Here is a 26325-nt window from a genome sequence, read left to right on the forward strand (position 1 = left end):
GGTGTGTCAGATCTGTAACAGGCAACCGGGCCAGTTTTGTTTATTCCGTGTTTATTCCTATTATAAGCCTTGAGAGCTCTCTCGTCTCTTTCTGGCTAAATCAATGTTTTCAGAATTCTCAGCGGCTGGAATTTTGTAATCTGAGAGATCAATCAAGTGCCTCGGGAGAAGGCCGGGTTTCATTCTACTTGGAGCCTCCAAACGCCTCTTGTAATTAAGTATTAGTTGGAGTTCATTGCACCTGAATAATGAGGTGATGTTCCATAGGCTTCCTTTGTTGTTGTTTTTTTTCTTGAGGAGCATTGCTTCTGTTTTCCCGGTTAAACAGATCACTGTCACCGTAAAACATACAATTTAAAGGCTCCATAATGATGGTATTTGGGATGTCCTAAAACCAAACGCAGTACTTGGTGCTCATCAATCTTGCTCAAGCCGGGGCACTTAGCCTTGGTGTGCATAGCCCTGTGATCACGGAGCTCTTCCTGTCATGCTTTTGTGATGACAGGAGAACAGGGTTGGGGGACTTGAACTGGTGGCTCCTTTTCTGAGTGATCCGAACTGCTGGACAACCAAGTGACTAGTCCCTGGTACAGGGCAGACGGTTTGGTGACTGGCTGTAATTCCGCATCTGCTGCTGGACCATGTGATTTTCCGCTGTTTCTTTACAGGGCTAATTAGTTAAGAGTGAAAAGAAATGGACAAAATCGCATCTAAGACATACCAGTAAGGTTTACATAATGTTATTTTAAATAATAACAATAAATACTAAATAACGATAGGAAACACCCTCATGTACCTACCACTTGGATTAAGAAATAGAACTTAACTATACCCTTGGAAATTCACTGTAACCCTCCCTGTCTTATTGTTCTGTTTCCCATTAGCTTAAACTTTAAAAAATAACTTCTTTGTGTTTCTCAGTAGTCTTACACACACACGTGTACTTTTCCTAAACAACATATTCCTTAGTTTTGAACTTTATGTTAAGTGGAGTCATGCAGAACATATCTTTATAACTTTCTACTTTTGTTCACCGTTGCTGTTGAATTCTCTATTTATTGACGTACGTAGCAGGAGTTCACTCCTTGTCGTTACTGGGTGGTGCTCTCAGGAATGACTGTACCACACATTCTTTAAGTCTTGCGGAATACTTGTTCAGAGGTGTTAGGTCCGGTCCATCTGTGACACTTTGGACCAATTACGAACACTGCAAAACTAATTCTCAGGTGTGTTCCTGGCAGGAAGATGCCTGGGGCCTTTGCTCATCTTCATTCATCTCTAAGAAATAAGGCCGAACAGTTCAGACGCTATCACCAGCCAGTCCTGAGGGGCCCCGTGGCCCCCAGCCTTGCCACTCCTGGGACTCGCAGGGAATTAGCTCTTGCCGGACTCGGGGCCTGCCCGTGGCCCCTGGTGGTTGCGATGTGACTCTTCCTGGTGAGAATGAGCCGGGCCGTAGTCCCATCCATGCAGTGGAGTCTAGATTCTCTCTCCGTGTGACATTAGTGTTCGTCTCTGCCTGTTTGTCAATTGGGTTGTCTGCTTTCATTCCATTGACTCACAGGGCATAGAAAAGAAATCCAGGCTATTAGTACTTTGTTGGTTATATGTGCCAAACAGATTTCCTTCCTCCCCGTGCTTATCTCTTTTATTATCTTTGTTGTTGCCTCCCACCACCTGTGTACTCATTCTTTCAGGTATTTATCCATGTATTTATTTTAATAAGTGTTCCATGCTGACAGACACGGTAGATGTGTACTGTAGAAAGTGAGGATATACAGAGAAGTAAATATACAGAAAGAATTTGACATTCCTGCTGCCCAGAGGTCGCCAGAGTTAACCCAAGTACGTATTTGTCTGGGTCGGGCTTGTGTAAATGTTCAAATTGTGGGACATGAAGTTAATATCTTTTCTCGTTCCGAGCAGTATAAAGCCATGAAATAAACTCACTCCGATAAAAACATATCTGGTAAGTTCACTTCGATTTAGTGTCTTCATTTCAGCCCGATTCTTCCTCTTCCCCCAATACAACCGTCAACCTGTGGGCAGTGACCCACGCACTCACACCGGCCCCTTGCTTATGGCCCCTTCTCCGTCCCAGCCACACACCCCTACCCCACCCACTACCCAGCCTTCTGCCTGAACATTGCTTTCTGGTTTAGATTTTGCTAAATGTTCTTCAGTTGACCTCAGTCTTGGAAGATGGCCTTATTGCATTTGGAATTCTAACATGACAGTTCCTGACTCCCTGAACTCTGAAGCTGTGATACTGCTGTGTTTTAGCATCAGATTGCTGGTGTTGTGGAAGTCAGTCGTAAATCTTATTGCCGCTCCTTCGCTGGTATCCTAGTCTTCCTTTCTGGATGCTGTTCATATCTTGCTTTTTCTTCTGTGCCGTAAAGTTTCACTGTTAGGTGTCTCAGTGTGGGTTTCCTGTGACGTATCCTGCATGAGACTCATGGACGAGCTTCCTGAGCCTCCTCTGACATCCCAGAGACCCTTGGCCATTGTCTGATTGAATCTTTGCTGCCTCCCCATTTTTTCCCATTACTTTCTCCTTTAATTTTAAAACTTTAGTTACACGTTTGCAAGACTTTGTCTCCATATTACCTGTGTCACTTAACCTCTTCTTCAAAATGTTCCTATTTATTTATCTATAGCTACCTATGCATCTATCTTATCTACTTTATCTATTGATCTGTCAATCATGTTCCGCTCCTAATTCTCTATTAAGTTTTGGCTCATGTACCATTTAATCTATCTATTGAGTTTTTAAGTTCAATTATTCTATTTATAGCAATTCTACTTTGGTCTTGTAAAAAATCTCCTTCATTATTTTTTAATAATGCCTGTTCTTTAGCTCTCTTTTTACGCTTCCCTATGGCTTCCTTAGACCTCTTGCAAATAATGATTTCATAGTCTGTGCCTTATAATATCTAAAGTGGGTCTAAATCAGATTTCCCTCTGTGTGCCCTGAAAGCTTCTGTGTTAGACTTTTCTTACTCTGGACAGTTTACTTTCTTCTAGAACTGTTATTTCAGGGAATATTTTGATGTCTGGGTTGAAGTTGGATTCCTCCAAAGAGAGTTCTGCCGGCTATCTGGGGAGCACCACCCACTCCAGGGCCCCTGCAAATGAACTCCGCGCTTAAGGTTTTGGGGAAGCACAGGAAAAGCGTTAACCGGACAGCAAAAACCTATGAGGGTTGTTTCGCAGTTACGAAACCTCCCCACACAGCTCAGAGGTGGAGACCGGGGGCTCCTCTGCTCTTTCCTTTAAAAGAGCAGGCTTCCTTTCCTACTTATTCGTAGATTTAAAAAATATTTTATTTATTTATTTTTAGAGAGAGGGGCAGGGAGGGAGAAAGAGAGGGAGAGAAACATCAATGTTGGTAGAGAAATCGACTGGTTGCCTCTCGTATGCACCCTGACCAAAGACCCAACCACAACCCAGGCATGTGCTCCGGCTGGGAGTTGAACCCTCAACCTGTCAGTTTATGGGACAATGCTCCAACAGAGTCACACCAGTCAGGGCTCCCTGAATCTAAGACTTTAGAATCTTAGGCTTTTTCAGGGTCTCCCATCACATTTGCCACTTTGGACACAGCTGAGAGTTTGCCTCTGTGCCCCATGGAGACATCAAAGCGGAAGTTCAAGGTCAGCAGGTTTCCGCAGATGCACTCAGGGCACAATCTGGCTTTGCAGCTTGCTGATGCCCAAGACGCCTGCTTTCCCTTCATACTGGGAGACTTTGCTTTCGTGAATTCTTTTCTTTGTGCCAACTCCGAGATGTTTAAACACCCACCCACTCCAAGATGGGGTGGGTGTTTAAAAGATTGTTTGCTTGTTTTTTTTATATTTCTCCCAACATTTAATTATTTCAGTCAGGATACATAGGGTGCCACACAGCTGGGTATAAAATCCTGCGTTTGGTAATGGTTTGGTGTCTCTGGACTGGAAGAGAGGACTCGACTTGGGCTTTGAGGCAGATGGGTCCTGGTCCACGACCAGCTTCCACATCCAATATTTCCAGTTATCTAGTTCCTCAGCTTTACTATCAACACCTTTCATTTGTATGTCAAAGATCTGTTTACAAGTTACCTTTACAAAGATTGTGTTTTGTGGGAGTTGGATGAGGTGGACATTGTCCTCACTTGGCAAATAGATGAGACCCCGGTGGGGACACCACTCCGATCTGGGACCCCTGTCTCCCAACACCCGGGAGAGTTCCACCCTGTGCCGTCTCAGATGAGACAGTTTACAAGAAGCCAGCAGGTGCCTGGGCAAGTCACTGCATGGACACTGTCTTCACAAAGATTCTGGGCCCAAGACTGACGTTCTTGATAGAAAGTCCCTGGATCAAGTAACAGTGTCTGCCAAGGTCACAGGAGAGGAAAATGCCATGTTTGCTCTCCCAATTTAAATGGCGCTCCTAACTAAAGGAAACACAACTCTTAATATGTACAAAAAAATCTTGTGTTGAATTGGGATTGTGTGTGTAACAGGGAGACTCCGTGTAGGCGGAATGAGTGGGGCTGTCCCGGTTTTGGTCCGTTTCCGTGGGTCCGTTTCCGTGGGGATGTGCCTGAGAGAGGGGCAGCGGTGGGCTCTGCTGATGGGAGTTCGTTGTCAGGGGAACTGGAAAAGTTTGGTTGGGAAGCTCTCTCATCAGCTGCCCAGTCACTTGGGGCTTCAGTCCTGAGACCAGTCATGCCGCAATATTTCTTTTAGATTTAATTTAATTTTAGAGAGGGCGGAAGGAAGGAAGAAAGAGAGGGAAGAAATATCGATGTGAGAGAGAAATATCAATTGTTTGCCTCAATTATATGCACCCCGACTGGGGACTGAACGTGGAACCCAGGCATGTGCCCTGACCGGGAATCGAACCAGCAACCTTTCACTCTGTGGGATGACACCCAACCAACTGAGCCATGCTGGTCAGGGCATTGCAGTCTTTTTCAAAACAATGAATGGCCTCACCTCACTCGGGGCAGAAATGTGAGGCCAATGTGCCCTCATCCACGTGCACAGAACTCGGAGATTGGCTCGGGCCGTGTGGTCAGCAGCCATCATGGCTGCGCCTGCTGGTCAGCACCTGAGCCTGACACCTCGCGGGGGGCGGATCTCGTTGACATGCAGCCCATTTACGTTCCGTGTGGAAAAGCCCAGTCTTTCTCCCAGTGTTTCTCCTTTACTCACATACTCTGCGTGCTCACACTTCTGACACCGGATGTGTGGGCGTTTTCCCACACTGACCGTGCTCGGCGACCCACACTGGGTGTCTCACAGGTGACCTCAGTTCTGACCCTTCCTGACTGGGGATGGCGTCGGATCCCATGGGCTCCGGTCTCAGCCCCACCAGACTGGCCCCCACACTCCCCATCTTAGTCCCAACTCCAAGTTGTCACCAGTGCTTCTGACCCACCAGCTCTAAATCTCAGGGTCCCATCGCCCCGTCCTTGGGTTTTGTTAATTTGCTAGAGCGGCTTAGAGAACTCGGGCAAACGCTAACATTTACCACTTTATTAAAGGACGAGTAAAGGATCCTGACTAACGGCCAGATGGGGAGACACGCAGGGCCCAGTCGGGGGGCGGCAGGGGCCTCGGAGCAGGGGCTTCTGTCTCTGGGGAGCTGGGGTGGGTGCGACGCCCACCCAGTTCACCCTGCTGGGAGCCTCTGGCCCCAGGCCACCGGGGTTTTCAAGGAGGCTTTCCCCCGTGGGCATGGACCGTGCACTCTGTTTTTAAACCCCCGCCCCTCTCTGGAGAGTGGGGGCAGAGTGGGATTTCCAAGCTTCTGATCACGACTCGGTCTTCTGGAGACCGCCTCCACTTGGCACCAATCCCGGTGCCCGCCCATGGCCGCCTCGTTAGAGTAAGAGATGCTCCTTGTGCTCTTACCATGTAGGAAACCACGAGGGTTTCGGAGCTCTGGGCCGGGAACCGGGCGGCAGAGGCCGGTGCGTGGTTTCTGTTACCTCCCACCTTCCCTTCCCGGTGAGCTGGCATCCCCAGTAACCTCTGCCGGGGGCAGGTCGGAGGGCTGTTTCTCCTAAAGGGTCAGACCACAGTGGGTGCCGTAACATGTCACCGAAGGCAGGCGCAGCGAGGCCGAGTCCTGAGAGGCTGGCTGGGCAGAAGCAGCCATTCAGGCTTCACCTCCGAGGTCCCCGAGCCCCAAGAGGAGGCTAATCCGACCAACCCACGGCGCGATCAATGGCTCCTGTCTTTTTAGTGGTTTCTGAGATGTGGGCTTTGTCATTCTCATCTTGCCATCAAATTTGTGTTCTGCCAAGGCCTTTGGATGTAAAACGCAATTATTTGTCATAAAAATGTTATCTTTATCTAATCCTGCTCTGGCTTTCATCGGCTCCCCTAATGGTAATTGGAACGAGGTGATGTCTCCCTTTGGAAGGCTTGTTCTTGTACTTACGTTTCAGACCACTGTGGCGTATAATCAAGACAGGAAGCAGCGAAGGTTGTCCTGGGGATTTAGACTGCTTCCGTTCTCGGTGAGAGTCCATAGCTCTAGCCAGGGCGAGGAGACACATTCGTGACTCCTGGAAGAACTGTTATGGAGCAGAGTGGGGTGCCTGGGGGGCAGAGTGGCTTCTGTCACTTAAAAGTCCTGACTGCCCTCTGCGTGCCTTACCTGCCCCAGGATCGGTGCTGCGGGGGTGGGCAGGAGGACTGCCACCTTCGTCCCCCACAGCCACCTTCTTCCCTGCCCCGCCCAACTCCTTAGAACTTGATTTGCATCATACCCGAGGGGGGTGTTTTTACTTTATTTTTTCCAGAACAAAAATCCTCTTTGAAGACGCACACTGGTGTCGCACAGGAATTTCTACTCTGCTTTTTTCTGTTTGCATTTCCTGCCTCTGGCATTTGCTTTCAGCCCGATTATGGGATTTTTGGTTCCTTTTCCTTGTCCCCATGGCTCATTCTCAAACGAGACTGTACGGTCATTTCCATCTTGAGATGGAAATCTCGCCTGGCGCAGGTGGCCTGAGTCTCACCCTGCCTATAACAGGGGACGAAGGGCATGGCCTTTCATGGCCACATGGGTCTTTCTGTCTCCAAGGACCTCGGCCTGGTGGCGGGGGACAGGAGAGTCCAATGATGCTTGTATTCACTCAGTCCCCGTGTATCGGTGACTCTTCACTGGGCAGTGTGCCGGGTCCCAGGGGTTCCATAGGGACTCTGAAGGGCCCACAAATACAGGGGTATAAAAACAAATAGGCAACTAGCAGTGTTATTACTGTACTTACACCAAGGAAATCTGTGATTTTTTTTGCTCTATTTAGAAATAATTCACAGTTTTTTAAGGGCTGCATTCATTAACCTTCAGTAAATAATTTGACCTGTTGGAGCCTCTATTTCTCATCCATAACATGGGTCCAGTACCTATGTCTCTGTGTTGTTCTGGGGCTGGAGTGTGGCCAGGCCATGAAAGCTGCTGCCCCTGATCTCCATGTGGCCCCTCCTTCCGACGGAGCACACCCGGACCTGCTCACCTTGGCATAGTTCCCCCTTCCCTCCTCCTCCCGTCCACTGAGTGCCACTCCACCAGTCCATCCTTCAGACCCTTGGACTGGCTTGTTGCTTCCCTTTCTGTAGCTGCACCTCACCTGGGACCTCACATTGCTCCCTGGAGTCTGGCCCAGGTCCCTGGATGTGACTGCCAGTCCCTGGAGAGCAGAGGGACTCCTGTTCTGAAGTCCCCAGGAGGATTCCAGGGTCATCTTTGTAGGAAGAGTCCAGGGAAGTGCGTGTGTCTGTGCATGTATGTAGGAGAGAGGGGAGGACGGGGAGAATGAGTTATGGAGAGAGAGAGAGAGAGAGCACATTAGGGTGGGCTGTGGTCTGGAAGAGCTGAGGGTGGGCCCCAGCTTCCCTGCCTCTCACATGCTATTCCAAGCCAGTGTGGTTCCAAACGTGACTCTCACGCTCCTCCATCAGGCTCATCCCTGCCTCCTCCTCTTTGAAACCTTCCCTGGTTCCCAGGTTGTCACCCTAACATGTCCTCATTCACTGGGTACGTTTTTTGAGCATCTAGTGAGCTCAGGCACAAGGGCCACAGCCCCTGCCCTCATGGAGCTCAGACTCCAGTACAAGGGAGGTGGACCCATGACAGCCACACAAATAAAAGGACCATGTTCGGTGCTGTGGAGGACAGGTACAAAGTGCAGTGAGAGCCTGTCCCACCTGTGGCCAGGGCCAGGGAGAGGACTGACATTGAAACTGAGACTGGAGGAGTGTGAGTTAGTGAGGCAGGAGAGGGATTCTGCTCATCCTGGTTCCTCCAAGCCCGAGAGGGCTCATTGTCTGGTCCAGGTTTCACAGGATCCTGCTGTTCCTTTGATCTGTTGATTTGTTCACTGACTGGTACTTAGCACCAGCGATGTGCCCGTCACTGCTGCGGAAGGGGGTCACATAATGGCAACAGCTGCAGACACCTGCGTGGTCACGGAGCCATCCTGGTGCCGTGGAGCTCGGCCCTCATCCCTGTGCGTGCACTGGCTGTGTTTCCTCCTTCTCGCTCTCCGGTCCACCTGCGGGAGGCGGCACGGTGTGAGCAGGGGCACCAGTGAAGAAAGCAGGGGAGGGAAAAGAGGCTTTCACCATGGGCCCGACGTGTGCCAAGCACTTTGTCCAGGGCATGGCGGACTGTTATCGGTTCTGCCAGTCACTCTGTTGGACAGCAGTTGTCCGTCAGTGTTACAGACAGCGAGCCCGAGGTTCAGAAGTTAAGCACCTTGCCCTAAGTGACACAGATAGGAGGTGGCAGGGTCAGGACATGTACCTTGCTCCACTCGCCTGTGCTGCAGGGGCGCATAGACTCTCCCTGCACCTCCAACCAGCAGTAGAGTCTCAGTTCATTTCACGTCTCTGGGTCGTATCCATTGGGTCTGCTTGGCTACTTGGCCTTCTTCGGTGAGCCGAGACGGCTCCCTCCATCCATCCCTCTGGACCAGGTGGCGGTCAGGTGGCATTGGCTCGGCCTGCCTCCCCCAAGGTGTGTAGGATCTACTCGGTCTTCTTTGTCCTCAGATGGCTGTTCTCATTAAATCTTAAGGCTTATGTCTCTGGGGTAGGCATTTCTACTGGAGCCGATGGCCAGTCTCTTGCAGGGTCCAATGAATTTAACCCCTGGATTCTAGACGATTGGGGTTGTCTCACACACCCTTTCCTCTGTCTTCCGGTCTCTGGTCTCTTGTCTTCCACGGAAGCGCCGTAGCTACTCTAGTTTTCCTCTCCCAGATGAAGCTTGGCCAGGGCAGGAACAGGATCTGGCAAAATTCCTGGCTTAGAGCTGCTGCCGATAAACAGGTGTTGAGAAAATGGGCAAAGGCAAGGATGGCATCACCTAACCCTGGGCCAGTTGTCCATTGCCTTGGGGCCTCCTGAGTGTTTATCAGCGTGTTAGACTCTACGAATGTAAGAAGGCAAGTCCTGTGCCGTGGTGTTTCCAGTCCTCCGGGACCGATGTCTACCTAGCTGGACATGTGCACAGAGAAGGGATTCTGCATGGATACTTACTAAGGTGTGTCAGGACCCAAGTCACGTCCCCTAAATTATCTAGTTGCACTAATGGCTATTTTTAAGGTTGTTGGATTATCGCAGTCAATAATGGCCATAAACTGTTGTCTTTGAAGAAATTTTAAAGGAATCATCGGTGTGAGATTCAGAAGATTCTCAAGGATTTTGAGAATGCTCTTCAATTCAACAAAGGTAGACTTTCTGTTTCCCACATCAGGGTAAAACTGTCTCATCACTGATGGGTTAGAGAGAAGGCAGGATTTTTTGAAAAGTTGCTGTGCATACTGAATCTATTCTGTAACTTTCATCAGATTTTTTTTTTCTTGAAATCGTAACTCTGGTTGGGTAGCTTCGTCAGCTGTCAGTGACCTGCTGTGGACCATTACCTGAGGAACGAGCAACGGTCTTTCCCTGAGCTCTGTGAAGGTTTAGCCTGTAGGCTCCTGTAGACCCACTTTCCATCTAAGACGTGTGGCCATCTTCTTTTTGAAAGTGAAATCGCTTAATATCATAGAATATTAATAATAGAGCTTGACACACACACACACACACACACACACACACACACACACACACACAGACCAAGCATCTTAGCTAGGCTAAATGATGAATGGAGAAACTATGAAATTGATCTTCCTATCAATGAGAGACTGGTCATAGGAAGGGATATAGGGCCACAGGGACATTAAATAGGTTCCAGCACAGTGAAATTTTTGAAGAACCCAGGACAAAAGCCCCATGTGGGTTTCTCAGCACAGGAGCAGCCTCCTGGTGCTCCGACCCTCCCCTCTCGGAGCATCAGGCTTCTGCAGAGCGGGTGGGCCAGACATCTGCAGTGACGACGATCTCACCCAGGTTTTGAGCATGTTTACTTTACAGCTAGGATCATTCTGCATCTGCTGAGAGCCTCGGGGGCTGCAAAATTTTAAGAGCTTGAGAACCTGGCTCTAGGATTCTCCCAAAGCACTCAGCGCAGTTATAAAACTAAAGAACTGTAGATCGGGAAGGCTTCTCTTTCAGGACGGAACATTCCAGAACTGAGGCTGTGCACAGTGCGGCTGCTGCAGGCAGCAGCATTGGGAGGGGTCACACACTATGCTAGGGTTTCACAGTTCCTCGTGAACTGATCCCTAAGATAACTCTGTGAGTTGAGTGCTGCTAACTCTAGTATACAGATAAGGAAACTGAGGCCCCGAGGGGTGAGCCGACCTCACACTGGTGTACGTGGCAGCGTGGAGTGCCACCCTGTGCCCAGCTTGTCTCAAAACCCCACGCTGTTTATCAGCAGACACTCCCTCCTGCCAAATGGATCGATCCCCAAATAATAGTAAACTTAAATTGTCGTTTCTGTTGGTTTGAAAACAGTCCTACCAAACTTATCAAGTGCTTCTTTGCTCTGGTGCAGAGAGGAGGGATGAACTGACACGTGTCATTTTCAGCTCAGGCTTGGAAGGTTGTTTAAACAGCAGACCACTGGTCAGTTCCAGAAGGCAGGACATGAGGGCGGGCTCACGTCGGTGGCCTGCAGACCGAGCCTTGTTGGCCAGCGGGTGAGTTTCATTTGGTCTGCCCTGTGTGAGGTTTTGCTTAGTAGTTAGTACTGTAGACCTTTCTTTGCAAAGGGATTGTTTATAAACCTTTGGCAATTCATCTGTGTAGCCAGAGAGAAGGGTCAGTGATTCCCTCTCAGTGTGACCAGGGCACTTGCGTCACTTCCTGGGCTAGCAACTCGTATGGTGATGCTTTGCTTCTCTACCCTTATAGACAACAGCCAAGTGAGCACTCAAAGTACCAGAAACCGGGTAGGGAAACCATCCGCTTTCATCTGCTTCCAGTTTAGAGACTCCGAGAGCATCTTTGCTTTTCACAGCCAGATCAACACATAAATATTTACAATCGGCTGCTTCCGGCCGAGAAAACCTGCTCCAGGCCGAAAGCACGGTCACTGTGGTTGCACGTGTGGTTCTGTCGTGTGTTCCAGACTCTGGAGAGCAGATCAGTACGTTCTGAGTCCTTGGGACCGAGAGACAGTCTGCGTCCTCTCACCCCTGGCTTGAGACTCTTCTAATTATATTTTTGTCATTAATGTTACTGAACTGTGAATGCATTTCCCCTATTTTATATCCTGTGTCTTCTAAGATGTTCACTGCCCTGCAGACGTCTGGAAATGCAAAGTTCTGTTCTGATCCTTGGGGAAGCAAGGGCTGTGGCTAAGGGAAAGCCAGCCGCGGGGGTGAACCGATCACCTCGCTTGTTCCCCACCTACATGCCAGGCTCTACAGCCCCTCAGTGTCTCAAGTGCATGTTTCTTTCTTTCTTTTAACATTTATTTATTTTGAGAGAGAGGGGAAGAGAAGGAGAAAGAGAGAGAACTATCAGTGTGTGGTTGCCTCTCACATGCCCCCTAGTGGGGACCTGGCCTGAAACCCAGTCAGGCATGTGCCCTGACTGGGAATTGAACCAGCGGCCCTTTGGTTCGCAGCCCGTGCTCAATCCACTGACCTACACCAGCCAAGGCTCAAGTGCATGTTCTCTGAGAAGAGAACACAGTGGTGTTTGGCTAGAGTCAGAGAGCATTTCTTACCCCTGTCTCTGAGAGGAGGTGGCAGGAAAACTGGGATCCTCTGAATTCAGTAGAGTTTGGTCAAGTCTTTTCATCTTCAGATAGTATTTGGAAAAGCAGGACCATGCTCCCGTGCTACCCAGTGTACCTGCCCAGGCTCGAAAGAAGTGCCTTCGAAGCCCTTTGCCAAAGGGCACTATGCCGGCTCAGTAACTATAGAAATGTCAGTGAGAAAGAGACTAGCATGGGTTTTTCATGGAATTGGGGCCTATCATGTCACCTAGAAAAACAGGGGCACATGGAGCTGCTTTAGAAGCACAGCCCCACGGCCAGGTGAATGGGCTGGAGAAGACCAGCAGCTGCCAGAAAGCCCTCAGAGTCTAGGCTGCTGAACTTGGCCTTTAAAAATGCCTTTGCATCCCACTTCCTTTTCACAGCAGCAGATGCTTCAGCATTCTGGAGGCCTGCAGTGCGGGCCCCTCCGTGTGGGTGGGAATACACTTTGCTCCGCAAAGAATGAGCCATGGCCTCTGCTGCCATGCTGGTTAAATTCCAGTTCCTAGTGGACGAGGAAGTGATCGAGAGTCTGGCCTCAAACCATGTGCCCCAGGTCTGACCGCAGAGGTTTTCAGCAGCCTCTCCCTGGTCCGTGTCCTGCAAGTGCCCAGAGGCTCAGGTGGTATATCGGCAGATGCACTTATTCCCTGAAAGTCTCCACAGCCATTGTTCTTATGGACACACACACAAATTTCTGCTCCACACCCACCCAGCACTCACTGTTTTTTTTTTTCTTCAAAAAGGTGCCAGTTTGGCAACACCCAGAACTGCCTCTCCTCTGAGTCTTGGGGAGTTTCATCCATGACTCTGGAGAGCCCCGGGGCAGTTCGTTTTTGCTCCCCACGTTTGTGTAACCAGGTGGATAGACTTAAGCTGTCCGATTGGAATGAAGCCCATTTCTCTTCCCATGAGAGCGAAGGATGAGGCCAGTACCCCCCAGTGCCAACTGTCCAGCTGGCACCCACCCAACTCTGCTGATGCTTCAAGGGAGAGTGTCAGTGAATGGCAGGGACATGGGAAAGTGGGTGAGGGCCGGGAATTAAGGACCTGAAGCGCTGGCTAGGATGGTGGCCCAGTGGGGCCACCTTGCAAATATTGTTCAACAGCCTTCCTCAAAGCAAATGGCTTGGGCAATGCATATTCTTACTTACTTACTTACTTTATTTATTTATTTATTGATACATTTTTTAAAGTATTTTTTATTGATTATGCTATTTCAGTTTTCTTAATTTTCCCCCTTTATCCCCTCTCCACCCTGCCCCCCAACCCTCCAGCAGTCCCCCCTTAGTTCATGTCCATGGGTTATACATATAAGCATATAAGTTCTTTGAGTTTAAACAGAATATTCAATATATGTTGCCACTGCTGTGCTATTTATTTAAGTGCTAATTATTAGTTAAAAATATTTAAGTACTTTACTTTTATTCTTGGGATAAACCTGGTTTAATATTGTTTTAAAAAGAAAAAACACCTCTCTGTTGCCTTGTGTAATTCAGTTGCTGAAAAAGTTCTTTGTTACAAGCTTGTGTTCATACCTGGGGACTCCCTTTTCAGACGACCTGTTCTACTGTGTGAAGTGGCTGTGTGAACTGCACACCTAGGAGCTCCGCTCCTCCACGGTCTCCGTCTCATCAAGAGGAAAGTTTTGATTGGCCAGTGTCCAGAGAAGGCGGGAGCTATAGCACCTGCCTTCAACAAAAGTATCTAAACTCAATCCTGGATGCCATTAGAGTTCATACACACATATTTACACACACATACGTACACACAGGTGGGCACACACCAGGGCCCACTCCAGACCAGTAGAGCAGAAAGAACGGAATATCTAGCAATGGGCTCTGGCTAGAGGTATTTTTTAAAGCTTTCAGGCTTTAAAAGTGACTCCATGTGTAGCTGGGGCTGAGGACCATAGTTCTAAGCCCGCAGAAGACCCACCTCAATCTCACTGACTTCTGTGTTTTGAACCAGATCGGATGAAAAGCTTGGGGCTTATGTATGCTACACCCAACTCCACACTTTGGACCATGGATTTAGCGCAGCCAAAAGTTATCTTTGAATAGTAAAAATCAATAACCATGATTTCTAAGAGTGCAAACAAGGAATTAGACATTACTGGCTTCTCCGTCAAACTCACTAGCATTTGCTGGTCCCATCCTAATGGACGCCACCAAGCCAGAAATCCCTTCCTTTCCCTGCCCTTCAAATCTAAGTCATCATCTCAGCCTTTTGCTCTGTGTGTACTTCTGTCCTCATAGAACTTAACACATTATGTTAAAATTATCTGTTAGCATGACCATGTCCTTCAACCTGACTGTGAGCACCTTGAGACCAAATACAAGCATCTGATGTCTCTTTTTATTCTCCATGCCTAAACATGGAATAGTGTCTGCCTAGCACATGACAGATACCCATTATGTTATTGTTAAATGAAGGAAGGAAGGAATGAAATAGAATGGATTTTGATCACCTGCAGGCCTGGAAGGTCATTCTCATGGTTGGAAGTTTCATACCAGCGTGGTTCCAGCAGGAGCACAGATTGCTGAGACGGTGCCTGGTGCCAGTGCGGTCCCATCCCCGGGGGCATGCAGGACGGCAGACAGGATGCCCGGGATGCTCTGCGTCCCTGCCGCTCACCACCTGCCAGAGTAACACCTGCTGTTTCTCTTTGGCAGTCGCCTTTTCTGGCCTCGGCTTCACGACATTCTACTTGGCTGGCAAGCTGCACTGCTTCACCGAGAGCGGGCGGGGGAAGAGCTGGAGGCTGTGTGCCGCCATCTTGCCGCTGTACTGCGCCATGATGATCGCGCTGTCCCGCATGTGTGACTACAAGCATCACTGGCAAGGTGAGTCCCTGCCGGCCTCCTGCAGGGGTGGGAGGAGAAGGGCACCTCCCTGGGGAGAAGCAAGTGCTCACTGCCAGAAACCAGAGTGGGCCGAGTGACAGAGGGACATCGTGTTGAAGAACATACACCCGTTTGAGTGAGTTCTGGCCCTTGCTGCGGACAGAATTGGAGTTTTTCCTCCTTTAAGCTCAAGGGACTGCTCAAGTCCTGCCAGGATGGTGGCCCTTGGCCTTGGGCCCCAGTGTGGCTTCCCTGCTGGGTCACTTGCCTCGGTCCTCTGACTTGGTGCCATGTGGTTTTGGCTCCTTTCACAGCTCAGATCCATCCCATGAGGACATACTTCTCCCCGTGGATGTGGGATCCGTGCCAGCAATGTTCTTAGCAGCTGCTGCAAGGTGGGGGCGGCTTACTGATATGTAACTAGTCAAAAACCACAACACATGGGAGGGGCTCATTCCTGGAATAAAACTAACCCGGGCCTCATCCCCCTGCAGACCAGCCGCCACGGCTGCCACAGCAAACAGGAGGGGGATGCAGAGGTAGTCTCCCAGGACATGTGGCCTGGGGGGGCACGGGGTTTAGTCTGGCTTTCCTCAAGGGCGGTCCTCAGACCACCTTGATCAGACAGTCACGAGCCAGGAGTCAAGCTCCTGGTGGTGGGTCTGGAATGGCGGCCAGGAGTCTGCGTTATCAACCAGCAGGTCTGTTGCTTCCAGTGAAGTTGGAGAGGCACTGGTGAGCGGCACTGGGTCAGCTTCAAGCAAACAGACTGGATGCAGTGTGCCTACACCCAGCTCCCCTGGACCAGTGGCCTTTCATGATCAGTCCAAGGCCTACACCTCCCCTTCCTTCCTGCTCTGCCACCAGGCACTATCCCCCTACTCCGTCTTTATCTGTTTCTGCAGCCCAGTGCCTCGTGGGCCACCCTCTTCTCATGTCTTCCCAGGCGTTTGTCCCGGTGGCAGTGAGCAGTTGAGGCCAGGTGAGGGCAACTCCTAGCTGGGGTCGCCTTCACCTCATTCTTTCCAGGACCTCCCCAGCTCCTCCTGCTCTTCCCCTGGCCTGAACTCCACCCTCCACTTTCTTGGAGCTCATTCTCTGGGCCTCCTGAGCCTCCAGCAGTAGCTTTGACCTGGGGTTGGGGGTGGAGGAGGTGGAGGGTGCAGGGGAAAGAGAGGTTAATGCATGGTCTGGCCAGGCAGATGCATGATAAGGGCAGTCAGCAGAGGGCCGCAGGCTGGCCCTGAGCCTTCTCTTCTTCTCTGCTTCTATCAGTGACTTGGATTAGGTTCCAGGTAATACAAAGTTGCATCATGTGATGGAAGCAGGGAGCCAATTGCTGAGCCACCAACCAAGGGGTATACTGTTGCACCCTTGGAACTGGGAATATTTTCTAACAAAATCATTGTTTATATGACTGGGGCATCTCCCCACGAAGAATATCATAGGCTAGACAGTGTTTTGTGGACTGCTTCTCATTTCTTCCTTGTGAACTGTAGCTCCTCCTTCTGGAGGAGCACCCTGGGAGCAGCACCTCCCAAACATCTCACAGAGCTGTTTGATAGACTGAAGGCGACAGTGGATCTGTATGTACTTTGTAAATGAACATTGGTACTGTTGTTCTTTAGTGTCTCCTTTCTGAAGCAGGGGCCAGAGTTGTGTTGTGTTTCCCAAACGGCTGATTAAGAGGCAGCCGTTTTCAGGAGGTGGTCTGTTAGTAAATCTGTGCGCCCTGGTTTCCACTTCTGCCCAGCCACTCTGGATGTGAGAAGTGATTAAGGGATTCAGGATTGAATGGGTTTCTGCTCGCTCTCAGAATGCATTCAGAGCCTTTGTGCAGTGATTTCGTCCTGAAAACCTAAGACGTAAGGTCGGCCACTCTGGGACACTCCTGGTCCTACCAGCTTTGTTACTCATCACCTGGCTGTGGCTGGCGCATGACGAGGGAGTGAAGGAGCAGTTCTTGGTTGACCCATTACACAGCTGGTGTCCCCAAGGCCTGCTGGCGATGCAGCATCGGATCTGTCCCATCCAACTGGCACAGGAAGGAACTCGGTGCGGAAGAGGGGAGTGATGAATGCCCTGTGGGCCAATAGGGAGCAAAGCGAGGGAACTCGTGTTCGGTAACGTTCAGGGCCGTACCTGGGGTTGGGGGAGGCCACACTGCGTCACAGTTGACTTCTGCAGCCAGAACTGAAGGTGCAGTGGTTGGTACAGGTCATTGCTGTGGCTCAAGTACCAGGTCAGCTGTGCCATCCTCTCTGTTCAGCTTGTCCCCCCAACTTAGCCACGAGAGGGGGGTGCCTTTCTTTGGATGCTTTACTAGGCTCTAAGTCAGGTTCATTTGGCCTAAACTCCCCTTTTAACAGGTCATCTGTTACTGCCTACTCCATGGTCTCAACTCAGATAGGGAAGACTGTACTTCCCGGGGGACATTTAGCAACATCTGGAAACATCTTTCTGGTTTTCGCAGCTGGGAGTGAAGGTCACTACGTATCCAGCGGGTGCAGCGCAGATGCTGCTAAACATCCTACATGTACCAGGCAGCGCCTCCCCCACAGCGCAGACTTCTCTGGGCCCAGAGGTTTGCCCTGAGGTTGCAAAACCCCGAACTACACAGCACCTCAGCTCTGTCTGTCTTTTCCTTCTTGCACATTGAGAAGCAGCGCTGCTCAAGGTGTGGGAGATTGTGTTCCCTCAACACTCACTCATTAAGAGAGTCATCTAGGAGGTCTCCAGGCTTCCAGCTTGGAGAAGGGACAGGCTGTGAGGCCTTTGACTGCTGCGTAGGTGGGTATTCGAGGCAGGCTGCCTGATTGAGATAAATAAGTTGCTTTTCCCTGGTGGACTGGGCTGCCCAGCAACCATAGGCAGGGGCCATCCATCATGATAAGAATCCATGTGGAGTCCTGTGGGCACCAGCAAAACCCAAGGCCTCTCCCTGTAGACTGCAGTCAACATTATGAGCTTTTTATAACTCCATTTCAATTTCGAGCTAAGCAACTGTGCCTAATTAGAACTACCTCTTATGTAGTGATCTTATGTAGCGATATGGTTTCTCAATCGCATATTCATATCCAATAAGTAGGTGTCTTCTCAGATGCCTTGCTCTGTCCATTACCGTAGCCACTCCTGAGTCCTGCTGACAATCTCGCTTCGTTTTACCCCAGTGCGTCCTCGCCTCTGCTTTCCAGGACTTTCTCTGGTTTCTCTTCTTGGCTCTGCATTCAAACTACGTCCGGAATCGGACTTCCTCTTCCCACTCTAGCCCGAACCACCACCGTTTGTTGCCTGGATTGTTGCCCGTAGATCCCTCCCTGCCAGTTTCCCTCCTTCCTCCTTTGCCCCTCCCACCGCAGCCAGAGGGAGCTGTTAAATCATGTGCCAGGGTGTGCCACCCCCTGCTATGGTCCCCTGCCAGCCCTCCTTCCCAGGGCTGGTGTGACAAAGTTCCACAAACCGAGCGGCTCAGGGCAGTGGAAATCATCTCACGGTTCTGGAGGCCAGAAGCCCGAGATCAAGGTGTCAGAAGGGCCACCCTCCCTCCAACGCCTCCTTCCCTGCCTCTTCCAGCTCTCGGTGGCCCCAAATGTCGCTTGGCTTCCGGCATCGTGATTCCAACCTCTGCCTCCATCTTTACATGGTGTTTTCCTTGTATTTTCTCATCATCTTTCCCCATATGTGTCTGTCCCTGTGTCCAGATATCCCCCTTTGATGGCGACACCAGCCCTGGTAGATGAGAATCTGCCCTGATGGTGTCCTTTTAGCTTGATGACCTCTGTGCCAAGTCCATATCTAAATAAGGTCACATTCCAAGGTGCTGGGGGTGAGCATGTCAAACATGTCTTTGGGGGGGGAGGGGACATAGTTCAGCTCACAGCAGTGCTTAATAAATATGTGTTGAGCGAATGAATGAATCACATTCCTCTCTACTAGTATTGCTTTTTCTTCATACTGGTTTTACAAAAATTAACCTTATTCTCCCCAAGTTCTTTCCCTTTCGAAATGAACCAAAATTGCACTTTAAGCATCTATCCATCTATCCATCCATCCATCCATCTATCCATCCATCCATCCATCCACCCATCCACCCACCCACCCATCCATCCTCCCATCCATCCTCTTGTGCCTGCGTGCCAGGCGTGCTCTGGGCTAGAGGCACGGTATTGAAGACAGACATGGTAGCTGCCTTCCAGCTTGCAGGGTACCAGATGGACCATGGATGCTCTGCGCTGTATACGATCTTTTAAACAAACTCAAAGTCACAGAATCAGGAAGCTTTACTAGTAACAGAATAAAAAGAATGTAAATGGTTATCGAATCCACATGACATTATCGAATTTGCCAGAGTTGATTTTTACCCTAGTATCGTGGGTCATGGAACCCAAGCCATACAAGGTCCTAAGTCAGCCAGCTCAGTGATGTTGGATGTTGCCATGGTGACAGGGAAGGATGTGTTCCTCCTGGGACTTGACAGCACATCTTCAGAGGCATGTCTGCCTGCTTGCACCAGAACAGGTGAGTGCAGCCAGCACCTTACTTAGTGTGCCTGAGGTCCTCTCCTGTCCTTTGACCTCACGATAAGGGTGCAGGGTCATGCCTATTTTATACAGAAAGATCCAAATCCAGGTTGCCTGGTTCAAAGGCCAGACTTTGGGACTACCTTTGGAACCCACTGGTATTGATTAAGGGGGGGTCCTCCAACTTCCTTTAATAGCCTTATTGAGATATAATCATAACTCATAATTCATAAATCCTCCCTTTTACAGTGTACCATGCAGTGATTTTTTTAGTATGTTCAGAGTTGTGCAACCATCACCACTGTCTCATTCTGGAACATTTTTATCACCCCCGGAAGAAACTCATGCCCTGCTTCCCCAGCACCCGGCAGGGACCAATCTGCTCTCCTTCTCTCTGGATTGGCCCGTCCGGGCATCGCATGCCCATGGGGTCACAGAAGGTAGTGCCAGTCGTGGCTGCTGGTGTTGACTCTTCAGTGCGTTGTGTTAACCTTGTTCGGTGCATCTCAGCTGCGCAGACATTTACTGAGTGACAACTGCTGGGCTCTGGAGAAACCAAGATGAGTGAGGCAGTTTGGGGGTGGGGGCAACACTGAGTGGTGGGTGGGAGGTTCAAAAAGACACCAGCCGTGTCTTTTTGAGGAAGCCGAGGCTCATGCTGAGGTCCAACAGAGCCCTGAAGGGATGGGGAAGACCTTCCTCTCTGGCCCACACCTGAACCTGGTCGAGCACACAGTGGCAGACATCACCCCTGGGGTAAGAGATGCCCTTCCTGCAGCTTCTCGGGTTTGCCAGGCCTCCTCCTCTTCTGCCTGGAAGGCTGCAGGTGCTCTCGGCCTCCACTTCTCAACTCCCTGGTCACGCTGTCCCCTTGCAGGGCTGGCTGATGGGTCACATCCTCCTTGGACCCCCGTGGTCCAGACCAGCCAGGTCACTCCAGTGGGTGACCTCAGGGTCCTGCTCTTCTCCTTCATGGCCAGGATCGCAGCTGCAGCTCACTGATAAGGCTGCCACTATTTAGGACTGTGACCTCGTCTGTTGTTCAGGACTGGACAGCACACCTCACCCCTGACACCATGCAGTGCGTATGTGACGATGACATCCGTGCTGTGTAAGGAGCCTGCTGTATTTTGTGCGCTGGGCACACTGAGACCCACGTGTCCCCTTCAGAATCCTCCAGCCCCATACTGCCATATGTGGGGTAAAGTCAGTCCCCAGTGGGTTTCTCCCTCTGGTAAAACTCTGCTCGTCCTCGGCCTGCTTGGCTGCCAGCACGCGCCCTGCAGGGTGGGCCTGTGAGTCCATCAGTAACAGCAGCCCACTCGAGGCGCTTGGTGACAATCCCCCCATAATGTAAGCGGTTGTCTGGATCTTGTTCACCGCCTTTGCAATAAACAAAGCCCCAAATGACTTTGCTGAGGAGGCAGCTCAACCAGACCTTTCATTGCCCTGGTTACTTCTGAAAACTCTGACTGCACCTGAGTTCCCACTTGTCACTCGTTCCACTGAACGGGAAAACCGCATCCACGAGAACGGCTGTTCCCCTGCCTGCTGCCTCACTGGTAATCCTGGGGAACGTGTACTTGGAATGGTCTCATGTCTTGGTCAGTGATGCACCGAATGCAATGTCATGTCACAGAAAACAGGAAGTCGAACGGCCTTATTTGTAATTTTGCTGTTTGGTCTGTTCAGTGATTAGTGGCTCACGTGCTGGTGTTGGGGATCATTCTGGGTGGTAATAAAAATAACACCCCATGGGGCTGTTCCCTGTGGCTGGAGGAAGAACAAAACGATAGTGCAGCTCTAAGACCTTGACCTAGACAAAGCTACTGGCCACAGGCTACATGAAGAGCTTCTCCATTTGAGGAACTTGACTCAGTCGCATTAGTTACGCCTTATGACCCCACTCAGGAAATCACAGTATATATTACCTTTCCATTTCCTGGGTGATGAATGTTTTTTAAGTTCATTAGAAGTTTACTTAAAGTGCTATGAAGTTCGGCCATTCTAAAGAGATTAGAACTCTGGACTGGTGAGTCAATCTGTGAGGTGAAGGATGCAGAAAGGTTAGAAAGCTCCCAGTAGTTTTGGAAAGGAATAGAATAAGAATAGCAGTGGTGGACACTTGATTTCTCAGACACTATTTTACTTTTTGACATTCTCTGTGGCATAATCTCTAGAAGAACAGCCTCGTTAAGTCGTCGCCACCGCTCACTGAGTAGACATCGGGGTCTCTGCCTGAGACCCAGGGGCCCTGAGCCTCACAGGTGCAGTGAGTTGCCCCGGCGGGGGCTGTGCTGCCTTTGGTTGAGGGTCCCTCAGCCTGGAGGATTCTCAGGTGGGGGGAAAGGAGCTCTTGGTACCTTGTCGTGGCCCTAACGGGGTTCAGAACCAGCCTTCCTAAGATGTGACACTTGCACGTAGACTGTTTTGGGTTGAAGGCAATCGGGACCCTGCGTATTCAGAAAAGCCCTTTGCACCTCAACTACCTTGACAAATGTAAATCAGGGACCTTGCCCATAATGTGAGTTATCACCAGAAGTAACTTGTTACTTATCTATGTGTCAGGCAAACACCTGATCACTGATTGTCTGCTCTTCTTACCGTCTTGTGAATTACCCTTCTCCACCGTGAAGTCCAGAGTGCCTCACCTCACCCTTAGTTAGCTCAGGATGTCGTACAGGCCGCATTTCACCTGTCCGTCTCTGAACCTGTCGTGGCTGGGGGATCTCTAATGCTCATGTATGTGGGTTTCCTGTACGTACATGTGTAATTAAATTTGTTCATTTCCTCTTATTAATCTATCATGTTGACTTAATTGTTAGACCAGCTGAAAGAACCTGGAAGGGTAGAGGAACATTTCTCCCTCCCCCTCAGCCGCAGGTGCCGGTACTGGGAGCAGGTTCAGGTTTCCCCGTTGTCTCTCCAGTGGTCTTCCCTTCGGCCCAGCATGGCTCGGCGTGTTCTCCTCTCCTTTCTGCTGGATGGAGGCCACACAGTGGTGCTGTGTTTGAGCAGCTGTGGAGAGGAAATTAGCCACAATTACTCAGGCTCTTCCTTTGGCCAGTCAGAATGACTTTCATTTCTAAGCAGTGTTTTATCCCAACCAAGGATATGACCTGCTTTCTAAATATACCTTGGCAGAGTTTCCAAAGAACTTGAATGCTCGGTCTCTGTAGGCTGCCCCTGGGGGCCAGATTCCTGGCACACTCGCGTGGGAAGGCCCGTAACCCTCCATGCAGTTGTTTGATGCTCTTATGTCACTGATGAGACGGCTGGGGCCCAGAGAGGCGAAAGGGGCCCATGCAGGGACACATGCAGATCAGCAGCCCATTACTGAGCACGTATCCATCCATCCATTTCCCTCAGCCACGTTCATTCTGCGCAGTGGAAGTGTTGTTCCAGGAGTTTATGCATCTGCTGCCAACAAGACAGACGCCGCCCCTGCACTTACGGAGTTTAGAACCCAACGTTGAACACCAGACAGTTGCAGTTTGTCCTTATTTTTCATTCTGACTGACCACATGTGGGGCGCAGCAGGGGCAGTTAACGTGGACACCGGGGAGGCCTGGTCCAGTCTGGAGCCCAGGCGAGGCCTTGCTGCGCAATGATGTTGAGTTGAGCTCCGAAGGACGGGCAGAAATGGAGCAGGGGAGGCAGTGAAAGGAAGAGGCTCCCAGGACTGAAACGCATTTGTAGGAAGAGGAAGAACAGGGCAGCAGGCACGTGGGAGAAGCGGGAGGGAAGGCGGCGGCTGTAGTAGTGGGAGAGAGCCCGCGGGGCTGCGGCACCGGAGGGCCAGGCGTGTGGGTGGCCTTGAAGGCCACAGGGACCCGGTCACTTCCTGAAGAGCAGGGGGAAGGATTTTAATCAGGAGAATGACCTCATGTGTTTGCACTTAAAAAACCCATCATCAGCCACTGTGTCCACACTGTACCCGCCCCAGCAGCGCCCGGGCACCCAGCGGGCCTTCCCGCTGCCCTCGCAGCAGTGCCTTGTTCTTGCCCTGTTTTGCCACCGCACGTAAATAAAATGACACACACCGAACCGCTCAATTTATTTAAAAGCGATTAAAGCTCTTTGGTATAGAACTTTGTAATTTTTTTTACGATTCGCCTAGTAAAAATACTGACAGTAGAAGCAGTTCTTCAACAGATGATAAAGTACTAACATATTTTCCCTTCAAAAATTACCCCAATCTATCTAGATGGAGCCAGGACTCCTGTAACAGGCTTTGGAAAAAGAAGGGGGAGTGAGGCACAGATACCTAAGCATTCAGCAGTTTGTTTTCTTGAAAGATACCTCCCCCTGACACCCACCCCAGACCCCGGCAGGAGACAGAGGAGAATCTGCTTGAGACTCAAACCGAGGGCCGTACACAGCGTGTTGCTTACTGGGCAGCATCTGGGGGCTTCACACCCGAGCACTGGTGAGGTAAGGGAACCCAGGGGGACGGACCTTTAGTCACGACCTGCTGCCTTCTGAAAGCCGGACCCAGAAAATCTGGACCCAGGGAATCTGGAGTCAGAAAATCTGGAATGAACCTGCCGGGGGTCAAGCACAGCCGCACTGAGCAGCACAGGTGCAGAGTCAGGACACCAGAGTTCAAGTCCGTGATGTCATTAACGAGGGGTGTGTCTGTGCAGAGCTCCCTTGGCCTCTCTGAGCCTGAGTTTCTTCTGTAAAATGGGGCCAATGCTACCCGTCGATGGAGGTGTGCGCAATCCACCATGATAAATGTGGCAGTGGAGACCCCCAAATGGAGAATGACGGTTCCACATGGCAGCGACTTTCACAAAAGAGTTCAAAGTATTCTTTTGTTAGGGGAAGGATTCCATTGTGTTAAGCTCTTTTGGGAAAGAATAATCTATAGACACGGTTAAAAGTGTGCCCACGCGTGCATGTGTGTGCACACACACACTTGAGGAGGGGCTGCTGGTCCTGCTGCCCCTGCAGCATCTCTATCAGGCACCCGCCGAACACCCTCATGGGCAAGGGGCTGCCCCGCGTGGAGGCCTGTTCCACCAGCATGGGCCTCTCCTACCCGAGGGGCTTGCAGCTTGTCGGGGGGGGGGGGCCTCTCCCACCAGCCGTCTGTTGAGTTTGCCAGTCCTGGTGTATCATAAAATGTTTTATTCGCTTTGTGACTCAGAAGGTTCATTTCTCCCTGGGAAATCCCTCTCTGCCCAGTGGAGACTGGCGTGCCCGCTGGGTCTCCCTGGTGCCCCAGCAAGGTCGCAGGACTCCAGCGGGAACTTGCCAAAGAAAAAGGCATTACAGCCCTGAATGGTAGTTAGATGCAAAAGAGATGGCTGGGACCCCTCTTCCAGAATGTAGACTCGCTTTTGAAAATCAAGAATGCAAATCTGAGCTTGTGCAGTGCTCGGGTACAGTGTAAGGAGACAAAGAGAAGAAGGAATCAAGGACACCTTTCAAAGGGATGTTTATACCAAGTTCTAGAAAAGTTTGCAGAAGCTACCAAGTTTTGTACGTCCAGCGTGGTTTCTCTCTCCTTCAGCCTGTCGGGGCTGATAAGCAAGCCACTCTCTGGAGCAGGCGGGGAAAGTGCATTCTGGCCACGTCCGAACAAGTCGTAACCCATTTCTCCCGTGTTTGCTCTTTCCTGCCCAGATTCCTTTGTGGGTGGCGTCATTGGCCTCATTTTTGCGTACATTTGCTACAGACAGCACTACCCGCCGCTGGCCAACACGGCTTGTCACAAACCCTACGTGAGCCTCCGCGTTCCGACCTCGCTGAAGAAAGAGGAGAGCTCGCCCGCCGACGCTGCGCCCACCCTGCCTCTGGAGGGGATCACCGAGGGCCCCGTGTGACCAGCGCCCCTGGGGGGACGGACGGTGAGCCCGGGCGCCCTTCCACCCGACGTCATCGCGCCGCAGGAGAGGTTTCCTGCAGCGTGTGTCCCATGCGTTCTTTCTCACGGTGACCCTTCGCTTCCGTGTTGCCGGTGGTTCCTGCTCCTGTACGTGCTGAGTCTCCACTGTCTCGAATTCACAGAGGAAGGACGCAGGAGCCACCTCTGGGAGACGCGTGGAGGAGGCTGCCAGGGTGGGGCGGGTGCCGCTCGGCGGATTCTTCCATCTGCAGTGTTTGCTGTGAAAACTGCCTTCCTCTGTGTTCATGGTTGTAAAACATAATAAAACCTCCCACCGAAGGTCGTTTGGACGTGCGTGGGCCTCACAGCCGAGGCTGCGGCGGGGCGGGTGGGCAGGTCAGCTGCGGCCTCACACTCAGGGCCCCGCTCCAATGGCCCCTGCGGGCAGGAGCCCACCCCCTGAAGAACCACCGAGCCCCCCCACAGGTAGCCCGTGTGTCCTCAGTAGGTGACACTGAGGGCTTAGCCCAGCGTGTCGAGACCAGTGCAGAGAGGCCTCTGGGCTCGAAGCCCCCCAGCCCCGTGGCTTCGGGTGAGGACAGAGTCTGCGTGCCGTGGGGGGCTCCTGCGTCACATTCTGGGAAAGGAGAATGACAGGGGGTGATTCCCAGGCCCCTGTCTTCCATCTCCTTAGTCCCTAAGGGATGGGACAAAGAGGGGACTGCTTCATGTCCTCTACCCGGAAAGAGAGGGCACTCCGAAATGGCAGTGTTTGACTTCTGGTGGGAACTTCACAGCACGAGTCTGCTGCGGGGCCACTGTCACCTTGTCTGCTTTAGACAAAACCCAGCCGCCTCCCCGAGGGCTTCTTTCCCCACATGCCCCTCATCAGGTGCGTCCGTCACTCTTCTCGGTCTCACCTTCAAAATACACCTCCCAGTCCTCTCACCTTCGCTGTTGCCACCCTGTG

General features: G+C 51.0%; 1 protein-coding gene across 1 annotated transcript in view; it reads left to right on the forward strand.

Annotated features, from left to right (window-relative positions):
* PLPP4 (phospholipid phosphatase 4) overlaps positions 1-25240 on the forward strand; it is a 96005-nt gene extending 70765 nt beyond the window's left edge. Inside the window, exons 3-4 of the mRNA XM_037164858.2 lie at positions 14832-15002; positions 25154-25240. Coding sequence (XP_037020753.1) covers positions 14832-14957 — 126 coding nt within the window. The 3' untranslated portion in view covers positions 14958-15002; positions 25154-25240. The remainder of the gene's footprint in view (positions 1-14831; positions 15003-25153) is intronic.
* The last annotated feature ends 1085 nt before the right edge of the window (positions 25241-26325 follow it).

This window comes from Artibeus jamaicensis, unplaced genomic scaffold (genome assembly GCF_021234435.1).
Source record: "Artibeus jamaicensis isolate MK-2021 breed Jamaican fruit bat unplaced genomic scaffold, CSHL_Jam_final contig_490, whole genome shotgun sequence".
Lineage (NCBI taxonomy): Eukaryota > Metazoa > Chordata > Mammalia > Chiroptera > Phyllostomidae > Artibeus > Artibeus jamaicensis.